We start from the raw sequence: 13,486 nt of genomic DNA, 5'->3' as shown, positions 1-13,486 counted from the left end.
GGCAGATCAAGACAATTTTTTGGCTCCCTGGTACCAGCAAGAACCAAAGTCTGTTCCTTTAGGTCAGCCGTCACAGATGTGCTGTAAATGTGAATAATTTACCTAATATTCATCCTTTTCAGGTCATGTGCTGATGTTGCTGGACATGAAGTGGACACTAAAGCACCTGTTAAGCATGTGGCAGGTGAACGAGGTCCTGCTCGATCCCAACTTTATACAGACATGCTGGTCATTAAGCCTCACACAAGACTTTGTCATGGTGCCCCTTTACTAGCTAAACTCCCACAGTGCTCTCTGATTGCCACCATTAACTGTGACATCTCCTCTGGTCACCACAGTGTTAAACAGCAAGGGGCTAATCTGGATGAAAATAGTTTGGATCAACAAAAAATAAAACTCTTCATCAGGACATCCCTGCTGCTGTCCACCTTAAGTTTTGTCAAACTCATTTTGATAAGAACTTTTTGTATGTTTAGTAAAACGTTTGCAGTGTTCAAGGTAATTTGGGGAAAATAAAATTCTTACCAGCCAGACCTGAAGACCAGACAATACAAACATCTGCTTTGTAAAGACATCAACATTAAAAACTGTTCTCCATGAAACCATCTTTACCTTTCACTTCCTCCTGCACCTCGATCACGGGTTCCTCCTCCACTGTAGTTACTGTAAAGACACAGATGTTTACAGATTAGAAACACTCCAGACCTGCTGTGAGACGTTAGAGTCAGTGGCAGCTCGTGCATCCAGACCATCTTTGGTTTCTTTAACTGGTACAGTGCATGCTTCCTTTGGCCTCTTAGTGTGCTGCACCTCTGGCTTTGAGGAATAAGCTAAGTGGTGTGACTGTCCCTTTCTTTATCTCTGTTTTAATCTCAGTGGTTAAAGCCTGGACGTGGTGTCGCCCTGTGAAGAAGTGTGTCTCTGCTGGCTGTGTGGGTGGAAAGCAATGTGATGGTACAAAGCCCGAGCGAGCAGAAGGACCAAAGCATGCAGATGCCAACCTTTCGTCACTGTGCTGCGCTCAGCATCTCCGGCTGAGCTCACATTTTTGCAAGTGTAAGAGCCACCTTGTCCGGGTCCCATATTAACATTTCTACAGCACAGGGGGCCGTCATGTTTCAGAGAGTAAGACACCGAATCCTCAACATTCAACCGGTTGTAAAGCCAAATGACAAACGCAGCGGGGAGCCCCTTCATAACGCAATACAGGGAGCTGCTGCCTTGGCTTCGGACCAGCAGCTCAGGGGGGAGTTTGATCAGGAACTCTGGGCCGTCGGAGAGTCGCTTGTCGTGAGGCAGGACGTCGGGGAAGTACAGGTGGCTGATGAGGCTCTGAGTTCTCTGGGAAGATGGAGGCGATGGTCCCGGCTTCTCCACCGCCTCCGGCTTGTCTTGGTCGGGGGGATCTCTAGGGGTCTCCCTGTCTGCCTGAGACACTTTACGCACAGAATCGGTAGGGATGGGGGTTTCTGCTTTGACATTCGCTTCTTTAGCTGGGTAAGAATAAAGTTAGGGAGAGTAATTAGGGGTCAGAGAGTAAAAGGCTGAGACTCTAAACACTAAAGGGTTAGTAGGATGGATGATGAGGTTAGCGAGGCAAAGCTGGAAACAGCAGAAAGAGGATAAACTAGCTACAAAGCTTGTTATTCTATTACATCCTAACAGGTTACAGAGGAAATATTAAATCATGGGGGACGAAGCGGGAGGAGCAGGAGGTGGGATGGACCAGATGAAGAGACAGACTAGTAAGAAAAGAAAGATTAACCACCTTCAACAGTGAGCTGGGCGGAGCAGCTGTTCTGGCCGTGTTGGTTGGTGGCGGTGCAGCGGTACCGGCCCTGGTCCGCCACACCGACACCCTGGATGACCAGGGACAACACGGCCCCGCTCTGAGAGCTCCTCACCCGCTCTGTGTCCACCAGGTTCTGGCCGTTGTGATCCCAGACCACGGCAGTGAAGGGCTGCCCATCGAACGAGCAGCTGAACTCGGCCATTTCGCCGCTTTTCACCTGGACGTCGTTCATTTCCATCAGCAGCTCAGGGCTGGCCGAGAGTTTGAAATCAAAGCTGCTCTCAGAGCTTTCCATCTGAATCTCAAACGTCCTCCAAGACACGGAGGAACTCTCAGAGACCGTCTCAGTAAACTCAACACTGTGGGAGGTTTGTCCCACCGACAGAGAGCTGAAGCTCTCCGTCCGAGCCTCCAGGCTCTGAGTTAGCTTAGTCTCAGCCCCAGTGGTCGACATACTAGCTAAGGCTTTCTCATCTGGGCAATAAGAAAGAGTAGAAGAATTAGGTCAACACATCATTCTGGTGACTTCTCCAGGTTACTTGTGTCACAGCTTGTTGAGGTGAGCAGTGGAGGTGGAGCGTTGAGGATCAGTCATTATCAGTGAGGGAGCCACACTGGCTGGTTTCCGCTGTCAATCATGCAAGCTTGACCGGAGCCAAAACTCAAAGTAAAACAGCTTTAGACTACATCCGTGCTGGAGTGAGAGGAACCTGGAAAGCTGCTGTGATCTGACCATGCTGCATTCTCTGAAACAAAGATCTCGTCTCACAGGGAGACGGTTACGACTGTTTGTGGGAGAGAAGATTCATGCAGAGAGAAACCTGGAGGACGAAGCTTCCAGTGAGGATCAAACACTTCTTCATGCTCTGGTCAGTCCGAGTGCTTCGACATGATGAAGCAGCTGGAAAATCTTCTCCAGCAGTTTTAACTTTCAGTTTTAGTCTTTGGTAGAAATGTGTTTTAGGTTTAGTCAAATTTTAGTCCTTTGATTTTTAACAGCTTCGGTTACACAAATAAAATCATTAATGTGGTCTTTCTGAACATTTAGTCTAATTTTTCTTTTTAAACAGGTTTAGTTTGAGAAGAAAACATGAATTGAGTTGTTTAACATTGCTATAGTGAGCATGTAGGTTTAGAATGAGCTGTTTGATCACTGCTTGGTAATATGAACCAAACAGTGTTGGTGGTCTGGGGAAGTAAATTAAATAGTTTGAACATGATGGAGGATCTGGAGTTAATATATTAGCTGAACATTCTCTTATATCAGCTACAAACCAACTGTGAACTCCAGTGGCTGAAAGTGTTTGAGGAAAGTTTACTGACAGTTTCTCAGCTGGAGCTCCTTTAAGATTCAACTGTTTGTTAGTTAGCTCAGGTCGTAACTGACCCATTAATTCAATTAATCATTTCTAATTATCAGCATTCTTATTGTTTTTAATTGATTCCAGATAACATAAATGAACCGACAAACTGCTCAGGTGTCAGCTCGTTATCTGCTAAATGTCTTTTTGTGTTTCAGATAAACATCTTCTGACTTTGTGCAACCACAAATTATCTGTTCTTTCACACTGCGTGACTGCAAAATGACACTCCTTAACTGCATTTACATCAGCTCCAGATATGATTTTACAGATATTTGCTGCTGTTATCACAGTTTAAACATTACAGGTATTTAATGTCTTGTTTCTGGCATCACTGCTGCAGATTTTCACCATTTCTTCTTTTAGGTTTTGTTTTTTCGTGCAGCAGCGATGCTGTCTGCAGCTATCTGACACCATGCAGCTCTCTGTTGGCTCAGGAAGAGTCTCTGTGCACCAACAGATGCTTGGTTTATATTTGACAGGTGAGTGAAGTGTGACACACCTGTCTGCACACACCGTCCTAACACACAGGGATGCTCTGACCGGTTTGTTGTTAGCTCAACGGCTAACATGAGTTTTAAAAGCAGGACTCTCAGTGTGAGTTAGGAATCAGAGCAGCCCTGTGAGGAACATGCAGGGATTCAGGCGACGGTTCGTCTGGACGTCTGCAGGACTCACCGTCGATGTTCAGAGAGGCAGCACATGTGACCATTCCTGCCGAGTTTGTGGCAACACATGAGTACTCTCCTTCGTGGCTCGGGAGGACTCTGGAAATGTCCAACTGGCAGGTTTCACCGTAATGAGACATCCTGAAGATGTCTGACTGCCTGACCTCTCTGTCATTACAGAACCAAGAAATCTGCACATCTGGAGACACAGCAGCAGTGGTTAGTCAGCATCACCGGAGACAAACAGCACTCACCACAACGTCTGGAAGCTCTGGACAGAAAAATGTGTTGATAAAGGGAGGTGTGGTCTCTACCTTCCCCAGAGATGCTGCACAGGAACTGGGCCTGGTTGCCCTCTGACACCAGAACGTCACGCATGGGGCTGATGAGGACCGGAGGAGCGATCCGGGCGGCTTCAATCACCTCAGGAACTGGAAGAAGAAGCATCATTAGTGTGAAGACTGGCTGCTATTAAACTAGTGATTCATCAAGCAAACAATAGTCTGACATAAATGTGTTACTGTCATTCATAGAAAATAAACTGAGAACATTTCCTCCGATCTCATCTCCTCAGAACATCTGGTTCTTCATCTCCAGTAACTTCATCAATAAACAGAGTTCTACCTTCATACTGGGAATATTTCCAGAGTTCCAGGTCCTTGAAGTCCATAGAGGACTGAACTGTACAACTGTCGGTAGGTCTGCTCTAGAACTTTCTCCAGTTGTCGGTAGGTCTGCTCTAGAACTTTCTCCAGTTGTCGGTAGGCCTACTCTAGAACTTTCTCCAGTTGTTGGTAGGTCTACTCTAGAACTTTCTCCAGTTGTCGGTAGGCCTACTCTAGAACTTTCTCCAGTTGTCGGTAGGCCTACTCTAGAACTTTCTCCAGTTGTTGGTAGGTCTACTCTAGAACTTTCTCCAGTTGTCGGTAGGCCTACTCTAGAACTTTCTCCAGTTGTCAGTAGGTCTACTCTAGAACTTTCTCCAGTTGTCGGTAGGTCTACTCTAGAACTTTCTCCAGTTGTCGGTAGGTCTACTCTAGAACTTTCTCGAGGGGACGTTCTGCTTTCCTGCTTCCAGTCTTTAAGTCTAATCTCACTTAGAACATTCCAGGTCCTTGAAGTCCATAGAGGAGGGTTCAGATTTATCACTTTTTAATAGACTTTTCAGAACTTCTTCAGTCCAGCAGATAGAACCATGACATTTAGGAGGAGGAATACATCTGAGCTCTAATAAAAACTGAAGCCAAATGAAGGGACTGCTGATCTCGGCTTCATTAAATATACTAAAGTTACTGTAGATAAAAGATCAGCTGACTGATTAGGTCAGACAGATGGGCTGACCCTGTTAGAACCATCGGTACTGCTGTCCATTCAAAAGATATTAAATCCAAACTCACTGTAGCTATAAGTTCAAAACATTGCCAATCGTCTCCTTGATTACTAATAACTAGAACGTATCAGCTAAAAAGTCACAAATAAATCAGATTCCAGCATCTGCTTAATGACCAAACACACCTTCTACTGTGAGAGGGGCGGAGCTTGTCGCCTCTCCGTAGTCGTTCTTGGCCTCACAGCTGTAGATGGCGGCGTCTTCGGGGAAGACCTCCAGCAGCAATAGCGTGTGTTCCTCTCCGTCGTGGAGGAACTTGCACTTGTAGCTGGTGGACAGAGCCTGGGAGTCTTTGTACCAGGACACCTGAGGCAGGGGGATGCCGCTCACCTGCGCAGAGAACCGAACCGACCGGCCTGACAGCGCCGTCTGGGGCTGCATGTGGCGGACAATCTGAGGAGGCTCCGGCACTGAGGAACAAGACCGAAGTTACTCAGGGTTCCGCACAACTAACTGCAGGATTCCACAGCAGTGGTTACATTTACTAGACCCTTTTTAGGAGCCCAAGAACCTACAGCTTCTAGAAAAGCTTCTAGTGGTCACTGAAGAGGTTCCACTGGATAGCTGCTAGATCCTGGTCCAACCTCCTAAAGGAGCCCTAGAACCTCACCGATGGAGAGGTTCTAGGGCTCCTAAAAATGGTTAAATTAAGGCTTCAAACAAAGGATATAGTGGTCACTGAGGAGGATGTAGTTATCCTCGAGTACATGGTAGGGATATTCTCCCACAATGGTTAGTAGTTACAGTAGAGGTTCTGGGTCCTCTAAAATTGTTCTACTGGTCACTGGGAAGGTTTTTGAGGCTCCAGGGCAGCAGTTTTCAAGATAGTTCAGTCAGTAATTTAGGATGTTCTAAATACAGTCCCTTAGGAGGTTAGTTTGTACAGCAGTAGAAGTAAAGCTTGGAGCTCTTACGTCTGATATGAAGGTTCATGGTGCTCCTGTTCTTGCCGGCTAAGAAGGTGTACTCGCCGGCGTCGCTCCTGTAGGTCTCGGAGATGGTGAGGCGGTGCAGCTTCCTGATGGTGACGTAGCTGAACCTCTCCTCCACTGAGAGCTGGATCTCCACTCCGTTCCTCATCCAGCGGCCTTCAACATCATCCTCGTTCACCTCAAACTCGAAGTTTGCTCTGTGTTTCTCAACAACCTATAAAAACAGATTGGTGGGGCTGAATAACAGAAATGCAGATTCCAGGACTCCTCTAGAATTCTCGTTAAAATCAGTTCCTGATTAGAAAGAAAAGTACTAAAAGGAACCTATTTGGATGTTTACTTTCAGCAGATCAAACCCAGTGTGTCTCCTCAAAGGCAATGCCTGAATGAACATAATATTATTGGATATCCTGAGAGTCCTGGTGGGTCACAGCTGCATTTGTGTGTAGATAACTCCATGAACTCACTGTGATGTCCCTACTGGCAGGTTCTGAGATCTTCACGTCTCGTCCCTCAACTCCCAGGTGGCCCTTGGACATGCTCGACCCGGCCACAGCGGTGTATTCACCAGCATCAGAGAGGCGGACCGAGGGCAGAACGAGACGGTGCACAAATTTATCTGAGGTCATTTTGTACCTGTAGGACACATAGAAGGTAAAGTACACCATCATCACCATGTCGGTAACATTGGCTAAAGTACACCTGAACGTGAGCTGCTCTACCTGTCGGATATCTCCAGCTCCTGACCGTCCTTCATCCACATCACCTGAATGTTCGGTTCAGAAATCTCACACTCGAAAGTGGCCCTTTTCTTCTCGGTGATCTTCAGGTCCTTCAGCTGTTTGGTGAATTCAACCACACGAGCTGCAGGAGAACACAGGCAGAAATTCACTGAATAAATCCAACATCGATCAGAAAGTTTGACCTCAACAAGGAACCAAATCCCAAACAGCCACCCAGTCTCCAGGAAGTCCTTTAGGAGGTTCTAGAGTTTATCCTGTAGCTTGTAGTCAGTGAGGAGGTTCTTTATGTCCCTCAGGGGATCCTATTAGGGATTTCAGTGGTCATGTAGGAAGTTCTAGAAGTCCTTTAAGAAGTTCTAGGATGTCCTAAATCTAAGGGAGGTTTTCTTGACAAGGTTTTAGTTATTGTTTTAGGTGTAATTTATCATTTCTGGAGACTTTAGTACTCAATACAGAGGTTCTCCAATAATGATAAGGTTCTAGTAACCACTGGGAAGCTTCTAGATGTTAACTAGGATGCTCTAAGGGTAGGAAAGATGTAACTGTCACTTAGTGGCCATTAAAGAAGTCTGATTCATCATTTAGAGAGAATCAGGAAGTCTTTGAAGACGTTCTAGAAACCCCATAAATGGTCAGCGCAAAGATTGCAGGGGTCCAGCAGTTGATAGAAATTTTCTTGTTGTTAATGGAACATTATATATGTCACTGGGGAGGTTCTAGTGGTCACTGATGAGGTTATTGTTGTTACTAGAATATTCTATATGTCATTGAGGAAGTCTTACAAGTCTTTCTGGAGGTCCTGGTGGTCTTTAAAGTGGCGAGGGAATAGGTTCTAAACAGTTTTCATCTGGTTCTGTTCTCACAGACCACACAAATTATTGGTTGAGTGAATTAGAACACAGTGCTGTTTATATCTAGCATTGGTGGAGACCCAAAACAGAGCTGAAAGACATCTTACACTCAACAAAGAGCTTGGCTGTGGTAACAGCAGAACCCGCCGTGAAGGTGTACTCGGCGCTGTCTCCGAAGTGAACGTTCCTGATGCTCAGAGTGTGAGTGAGCTGTTTGCAGCGAGCCTGGCATCTGTCGGTGGACCGGATCTCCACGCCGTTCTTCAGCCATTTGTACGTGATGCTCTCGTAGTTGACGTTCACCTCAAACGTGACGGTGTCTTTTTCCTGAGCGTTCACATTCTGCAGCATTGTTGTGATCATAATAGCTGGAAAACAGCCAGACCGACGATCAGTTTACTGAATCTGTCACAGCTGATGGAGCTGTATTTTCAAAACCAGTGACTTTAATTAATCCTTCATTTACCCCCCAAAACATAGCAACCTAAATAAAGCTGTTTCATATGTCACTAAAACTTTAATCTGCATATTAATTAATAAGTTGAGGTGTTTCAGAAGTTGAGAATTTGGTTTGTGTCACAAAATATTCTCAGTGTTCAGTTATTAGATCTGCTCAGATTTGATCAGATTAAATAAATACTGTAAAATAACCCTGGCATGTACAATTCTCTGAGCATGGAAAAATAACATACTCATTAATGGTTTAGATTCCTAAATTACTTGAGAAATAAAGGGACTCATTGCTGTCAAACACCCTCATGTAGACTAAGGTGTGTTTTCAAAAAGGAAAGTTACTAAAAGGCATTCTAAAAGTTTGTAGTTTAAATGTGAAAAGCCAACAGAATCCATCATTGTAATAATATTAATAGTAATAATAATATCTAAACGTCTGGGTTGTGGTCAGTGGTAGCGTCTTACGGTTGACGGTCACGGTCGCAGACACTCGGTCGTTCCCGCAGACGAAGGTGTACTCTGCAGAGTCGTCCCTGCTGGTGTTCATGATCTTCAGCTGGTGCAGTTTTCCCTGAACCACGATCCTGAACTTCTCGCTCATCTCGATCTCCACGCCGTTCTTCAGCCAGGTGGAAGGCACGTTGAAGTGAGACACTTCACACTCCAGCGTGGCCACCTGAGTCTCTGGAACCTCCACGCTCTTCAGAGGTCTGGTGACTCTCAGAGCTGAGGGGAAAACGTAAAGAGGGAAGGTCAGATTCCAAACACAACAGTTGTCGTTTACGACTTGCAGGATGCTAGAACTTACACTCGACAAGGAGGTGAGCACTGCACTGCAGGTGGCCCACGATGGCGGTGTACTCGCCCTCTTTGCTGTTGTCCACGTCTTGGACAATCAGTTTGTGGGTCTTCTTCTCAGAGAGGATCCTGTAGTGCTCGTTGGGCCTCAGCTCAGTGTTTTTGAACATCCATTTCACTGGAATGTCGTCCTCAGAGAGGCCAACTTCAAATACAGCTGTAGCACCCAGCAGCGACGTCACATCCTTTGGCTTCTTCAGGATCTTGATGACTGTAGGAAAATTTGTCCACAAACAGGAAATGTTTTCAGGAATCTGAGGGTTGCTCAGGAATTATTAGTATTTTCTACAGGTGTGTTGTGTTTTATTAGAAGTTCTGTGGTTACTTACTCTCCACATTCAGTCTGGCGTTTGCAGACAGTTTTCCCAGTTTGAAGGAGTAAACAGACTCGTCCTGTGTGTTGCAGTTATTGATCTTCAAGGTGTGGACCGTGCCTTCGATGCTGATTTCGTATTTATTGCTGGGCTGGATCTCAACCCCGTTCTTAATCCACTGCGCTCCCCTCACGTTCTCATGAGTCAGCTCCAGGCTGAACACAGCTTCCTGAGTTTCGACTACATTCAAGTTCTTCAAGGTCTTCTTCACCTTCACAGCTGTGGAAACAACGGTCATGATTAGTTCTGTTAGCATAATCAGATAGTTAGCGGCTAGCTGTCTGCTACCGGGCTACATGGATATTTGTTAACTCATTCGCTGCCATTGACGTCGTCAATTGAAATCCGAACGTTCGCTGCCAATGACGTCTACAGACGTCAATCATGTTTTTTGACTGGGGGGGCTGCAGGACAGTCTGTCGGAGCTTGTCGGTGAAAATCCTGGAGTTTTGGAACGTGAGAGTGTTGCGGTGGGCCAAAAGAATGACAAAGACAGTGACCATGGTGGGGCGACAGTAAAAAATGCCGCTGCCAACAGCTGCTGGTGATCAAAGCCGCGCTAGGTTTCGGTTTCGCCACCACCGCTCTCTGGAGCTCATCTGACGAAGCCGAGTCAGATGAGTTTAGAGCGAACACACACACACACAGACACACACACACACACCTAAAAATAGATTGCTTATATTTTGTAAGATGTATTGTTCTGAACCAAAATGTTGACTTGTGTTGTTTATTTGTACATAAATGATTTAGCTAACAAAAGGTTAAAAAGTTGACCTCAAAATGCTTTTTCCGAGTTGTTTTTGTTGTTTCATATAAGTAAACAACTGTTCAGTTGTGTGGGATGTCACTAAACCAAAAAATATTGGCATCAAAGTGATTGATGTGCCTCTCTGTACAAAAAGCTCGTTATCTCTGTTTTTTGGTCAAAAACAGGTGTTTTTGCTGAAACTACCCTATGTTCTGCTGCCGATAACTTTAGAACCGAAAATGCTAGAAACAAACTTTTTTTCCTGATGAAAGAAGAGAATCTACACTTTCTTTCGATAGTTTCAATGTTTATGTAGTCTTAAAACTTGATATTCTGTAGATCTTGAAAAATCTGTCAAAATTCTTAAAAACTCTGACAGTAGGGGGCTCTTTGCTCTGAAAACAGCTGGCAGCCAATGAGTTAAAAGTACATTTTTCATTTGGTAATTTGAAAAAATTCTCCAACATTGTGGAAAATATTTTGTTTAGCTGTTCTGCCCTGATGTGGTTGAGAAAAAGAACATGTTTCTGTTATATGTTCAGTACAATGACAGATCTAAGACCAGTCACCTGTTAGTAACTCGCTGTACCTTCTATGCTAGCATGCTACTTAACAAATCCATTGAAGGTCGCTAGTTTAGTTTTTAACATCAGGTTTAGCTGTAATAAGATACAACAGTGTGGGAAAAAATCTAATGATTTCTTCAGCTCTCAGATTTGCTATCATGAGAAAACAATGACATTAAAAACTTGAAATGTAATTTGATATTACTGACACAAAATTCAGTTTGTGTCTTTTCACACAAATATGATTTGGCCATCAAGGCTTCAAAGAGGTGTCTGTTTCCACAGTAAAACCTGGACCTACCCTCGACCTTCAGGGTGGCGGAGGTCTTGGAGGTGGCGACCTGGTAGGTGTACTCTCCAATGTCGGTGCCTTTGGTGATGACGATGACCAGACGTCTCACGGGGCCGTCCACCTCACTCACCACGTTGTCGCTGTAGTCGACCGGCTGCCCGTCCTTCAGCCACTTGCCCTGTGCAGATGGGTTGGCGACTTCGCATTCCAGCACGGCGGTCTGGGAGTCCGCTACCACCAGATCATGCAGGGGTCTCTTGATGGCGCCACCTGGTGGCAGAAGACAGCCGGTTAGTGCTCAGTGACAGAAACCATGTCTGAGATTTGTGAGGTGTTAAAACTTTGGCGTACCTGTTACGGTGAGTGTGGCAGTGCACATCTTCTCACCAGCGGCGAACATGTACTCGCCCTCTTCATCCTTCATTGCATTCATGACCGTCAGGGTGTGGCACTTGTTCTTGGACTCCATCTTGTGATTGGCATCGGCTTTGAGCGGCTGCCTCTTGAAGGTCCAGAAGGCATCGATGCCAGGGTGAGAAACCTCAACCTTGAAGGTGACGTTCTCTGACTCGGAACACTCTTTGTCCTTCATTGGCTTCACGATCTGGACGGCTGTGGAGACAGATTGAAGGTTAAGACTGAAACTGACAAGGAACTGATGGTTGGCTAGCTTCTTCTCATATTTACATCAACCCAAATAAACAACTGGAGACATTATTTTTGTCTGGGCCATAGGCAGTGTGATATGAAAGTGTCCAGCAGATGGAGCTGTATCAGTTCTGTTTATGGTTGGAGAAGATCAGTGTAGGTCTATATCCAGTGTAACTGATGCAGTGTGATGTTCAGGTCATGTTCAGTTCAACTTAGGAAGTTTAGGATCACTTGACTGTTGATTGAACTTTCTGGCTTCATATAAACTGCTTTGTATCGGGTTTCAGGTTTATGGGAGTGCTCTGGGTCTCCTATCTGCTACCCCTAAAGGAAGTTAATCAGGAAGAGCCTACTCAGACGTTAAACCACCTCAGCTGGACATTTTTCACATGAAGATCAGCAACTCTGCTCTGAGCTCCTTCCCTGATCTCTAATTCCTCTCATTCCTTTGATTACCACCTAAAGTTGATGACCACAGGTGGGGGTTAGATCAACTGGTAAATCAAGAGATTTATCTTTCAGCTAATTTCCTTCTTCACATGCAAGTCACACATGTATTACAGGCTTTTCACCTCAGTGTTTGACTGTAACTTACTCTGTATAGTGAATTTGCAGGTGGTGTCGACTCGTCCAACAACCAGCTTGTAGTGTCCTTCATCAGAGGCGAAGGTCCTATTGAAGACCAGGCGCTGCTTTGCTCCTTTAGCCACTGTCTGGATTCGCTCGCTGGGTGTTATCAGTTTGTCGTTGTGGTACCACTTGACAGAGCTGATGTCCTGAGCGGAGATCTTGGCCTCCAGGACAGCCTTCGTGCCCTCAACAGCACTGGTGTCCTTCAGTGGGATCAGGATACCAATAGCTGAACAAGACATAAAAGGTTTTGTTAGTGACATTTTATTTGGGAACTAAGCAAATTGAAGAAGTCAGGTGTCCAAAGTGACCTACTCTGAATGACCAGCTTAGCAGAGGTTGAGATCTCCTGAGCAGGAACCACAAAGGAGTACACGCCAAAGTCATCCTTGCTGGTATCTTCGATCAGAAGTTTGTGGATCTGTTTGTCAGTAACGATGTGCACACGGTTTGAGGCTGTGACAGGCTGCCCGTTCTTCATCCAGGTCCCTTCAACGTTCTCCTGTGAGAACTTGACCTCAAGCTGAGCGATGTCGCTCTCACAGACTGTCAGGTCGGTCAAAGGCTGCATCAGGGTCACTGGGCGTACTGAAACGTGAGGACAAACATGTTCAGCGCTGTGTGCAATCAAAACTAAGTCAGGATGCTGCTCCTTAGAGGCTGCAGGCTTCTTTACAGACCATTACATGAGACATAACAACAATTCAGATGTTCCTACAGCCTTTGGGTGCTACAAGAAATCTTGTGAAATGTTTATTGCCTTTCTTGGTACCAAACTAGAATCTCACAGCTCACTGCATAAATTATAGAATTTCCATAACTCACACTTCATCTTCAGGGAGGCGCTGGTCTTGAACTCGCCCACTTTGAAAGTGTATTTTCCTTGGTCTTCCTTCTTGACGTCTTTCACAGACAGGGTGTGTCTTCCACGGCGGGAAGACATGACATATTTACTGCTTGGAGGAAGCAGCTTTTCTCCGAAGAACCAGCTGCCTTCAGCATCCTCACGAGACACGACACATTCAAACTCTCCAGAGTACGTCTCAGGCACCTCAGTGCTCTCCAGCTGCTTCAGGATCTCCAGAGGAGCTCCTGTTGATCACACAAAACATATGGAACATCAGCAACTGTGGTTCTAGTCAATCCCACACTCACAGAGAGACACAAAAATTAA

The 13,486-nt window shown here is 45.5% G+C and overlaps 1 protein-coding gene across 1 annotated transcript in view; it reads right to left on the bottom strand.

Annotated features, from left to right (window-relative positions):
* Positions 1–13,486, bottom strand: part of ttn.1 (titin, tandem duplicate 1) — a 198,695-nt gene that overhangs the window by 169,712 nt on the left and 15,497 nt on the right. The window contains exons 24-41 of the mRNA XM_051959381.1: positions 13,138–13,404; positions 12,628–12,900; positions 12,278–12,541; positions 11,383–11,643; positions 11,041–11,301; positions 9,378–9,641; positions 8,999–9,259; positions 8,656–8,916; positions 7,845–8,105; positions 6,866–7,007; positions 6,611–6,779; positions 6,126–6,357; positions 5,337–5,621; positions 4,136–4,252; positions 3,832–4,020; positions 1,769–2,266; positions 1,002–1,493; positions 613–663 (exon numbers count right to left, since the gene is read on the bottom strand). Coding sequence (XP_051815341.1) covers positions 613–663; positions 1,002–1,493; positions 1,769–2,266; positions 3,832–4,020; positions 4,136–4,252; positions 5,337–5,621; positions 6,126–6,357; positions 6,611–6,779; positions 6,866–7,007; positions 7,845–8,105; positions 8,656–8,916; positions 8,999–9,259; positions 9,378–9,641; positions 11,041–11,301; positions 11,383–11,643; positions 12,278–12,541; positions 12,628–12,900; positions 13,138–13,404 — 4,548 coding nt within the window. The remainder of the gene's footprint in view (positions 1–612; positions 664–1,001; positions 1,494–1,768; positions 2,267–3,831; positions 4,021–4,135; positions 4,253–5,336; positions 5,622–6,125; positions 6,358–6,610; positions 6,780–6,865; positions 7,008–7,844; positions 8,106–8,655; positions 8,917–8,998; positions 9,260–9,377; positions 9,642–11,040; positions 11,302–11,382; positions 11,644–12,277; positions 12,542–12,627; positions 12,901–13,137; positions 13,405–13,486) is intronic.

This window comes from Acanthochromis polyacanthus, chromosome 14 (genome assembly GCF_021347895.1).
Source record: "Acanthochromis polyacanthus isolate Apoly-LR-REF ecotype Palm Island chromosome 14, KAUST_Apoly_ChrSc, whole genome shotgun sequence".
Taxonomy (NCBI): Eukaryota; Metazoa; Chordata; class Actinopteri; family Pomacentridae; genus Acanthochromis; species Acanthochromis polyacanthus.
The sequence above is the reverse complement of the archived record's forward strand: the minus strand, read 5'-3'. Positions and strand labels throughout refer to the sequence as shown.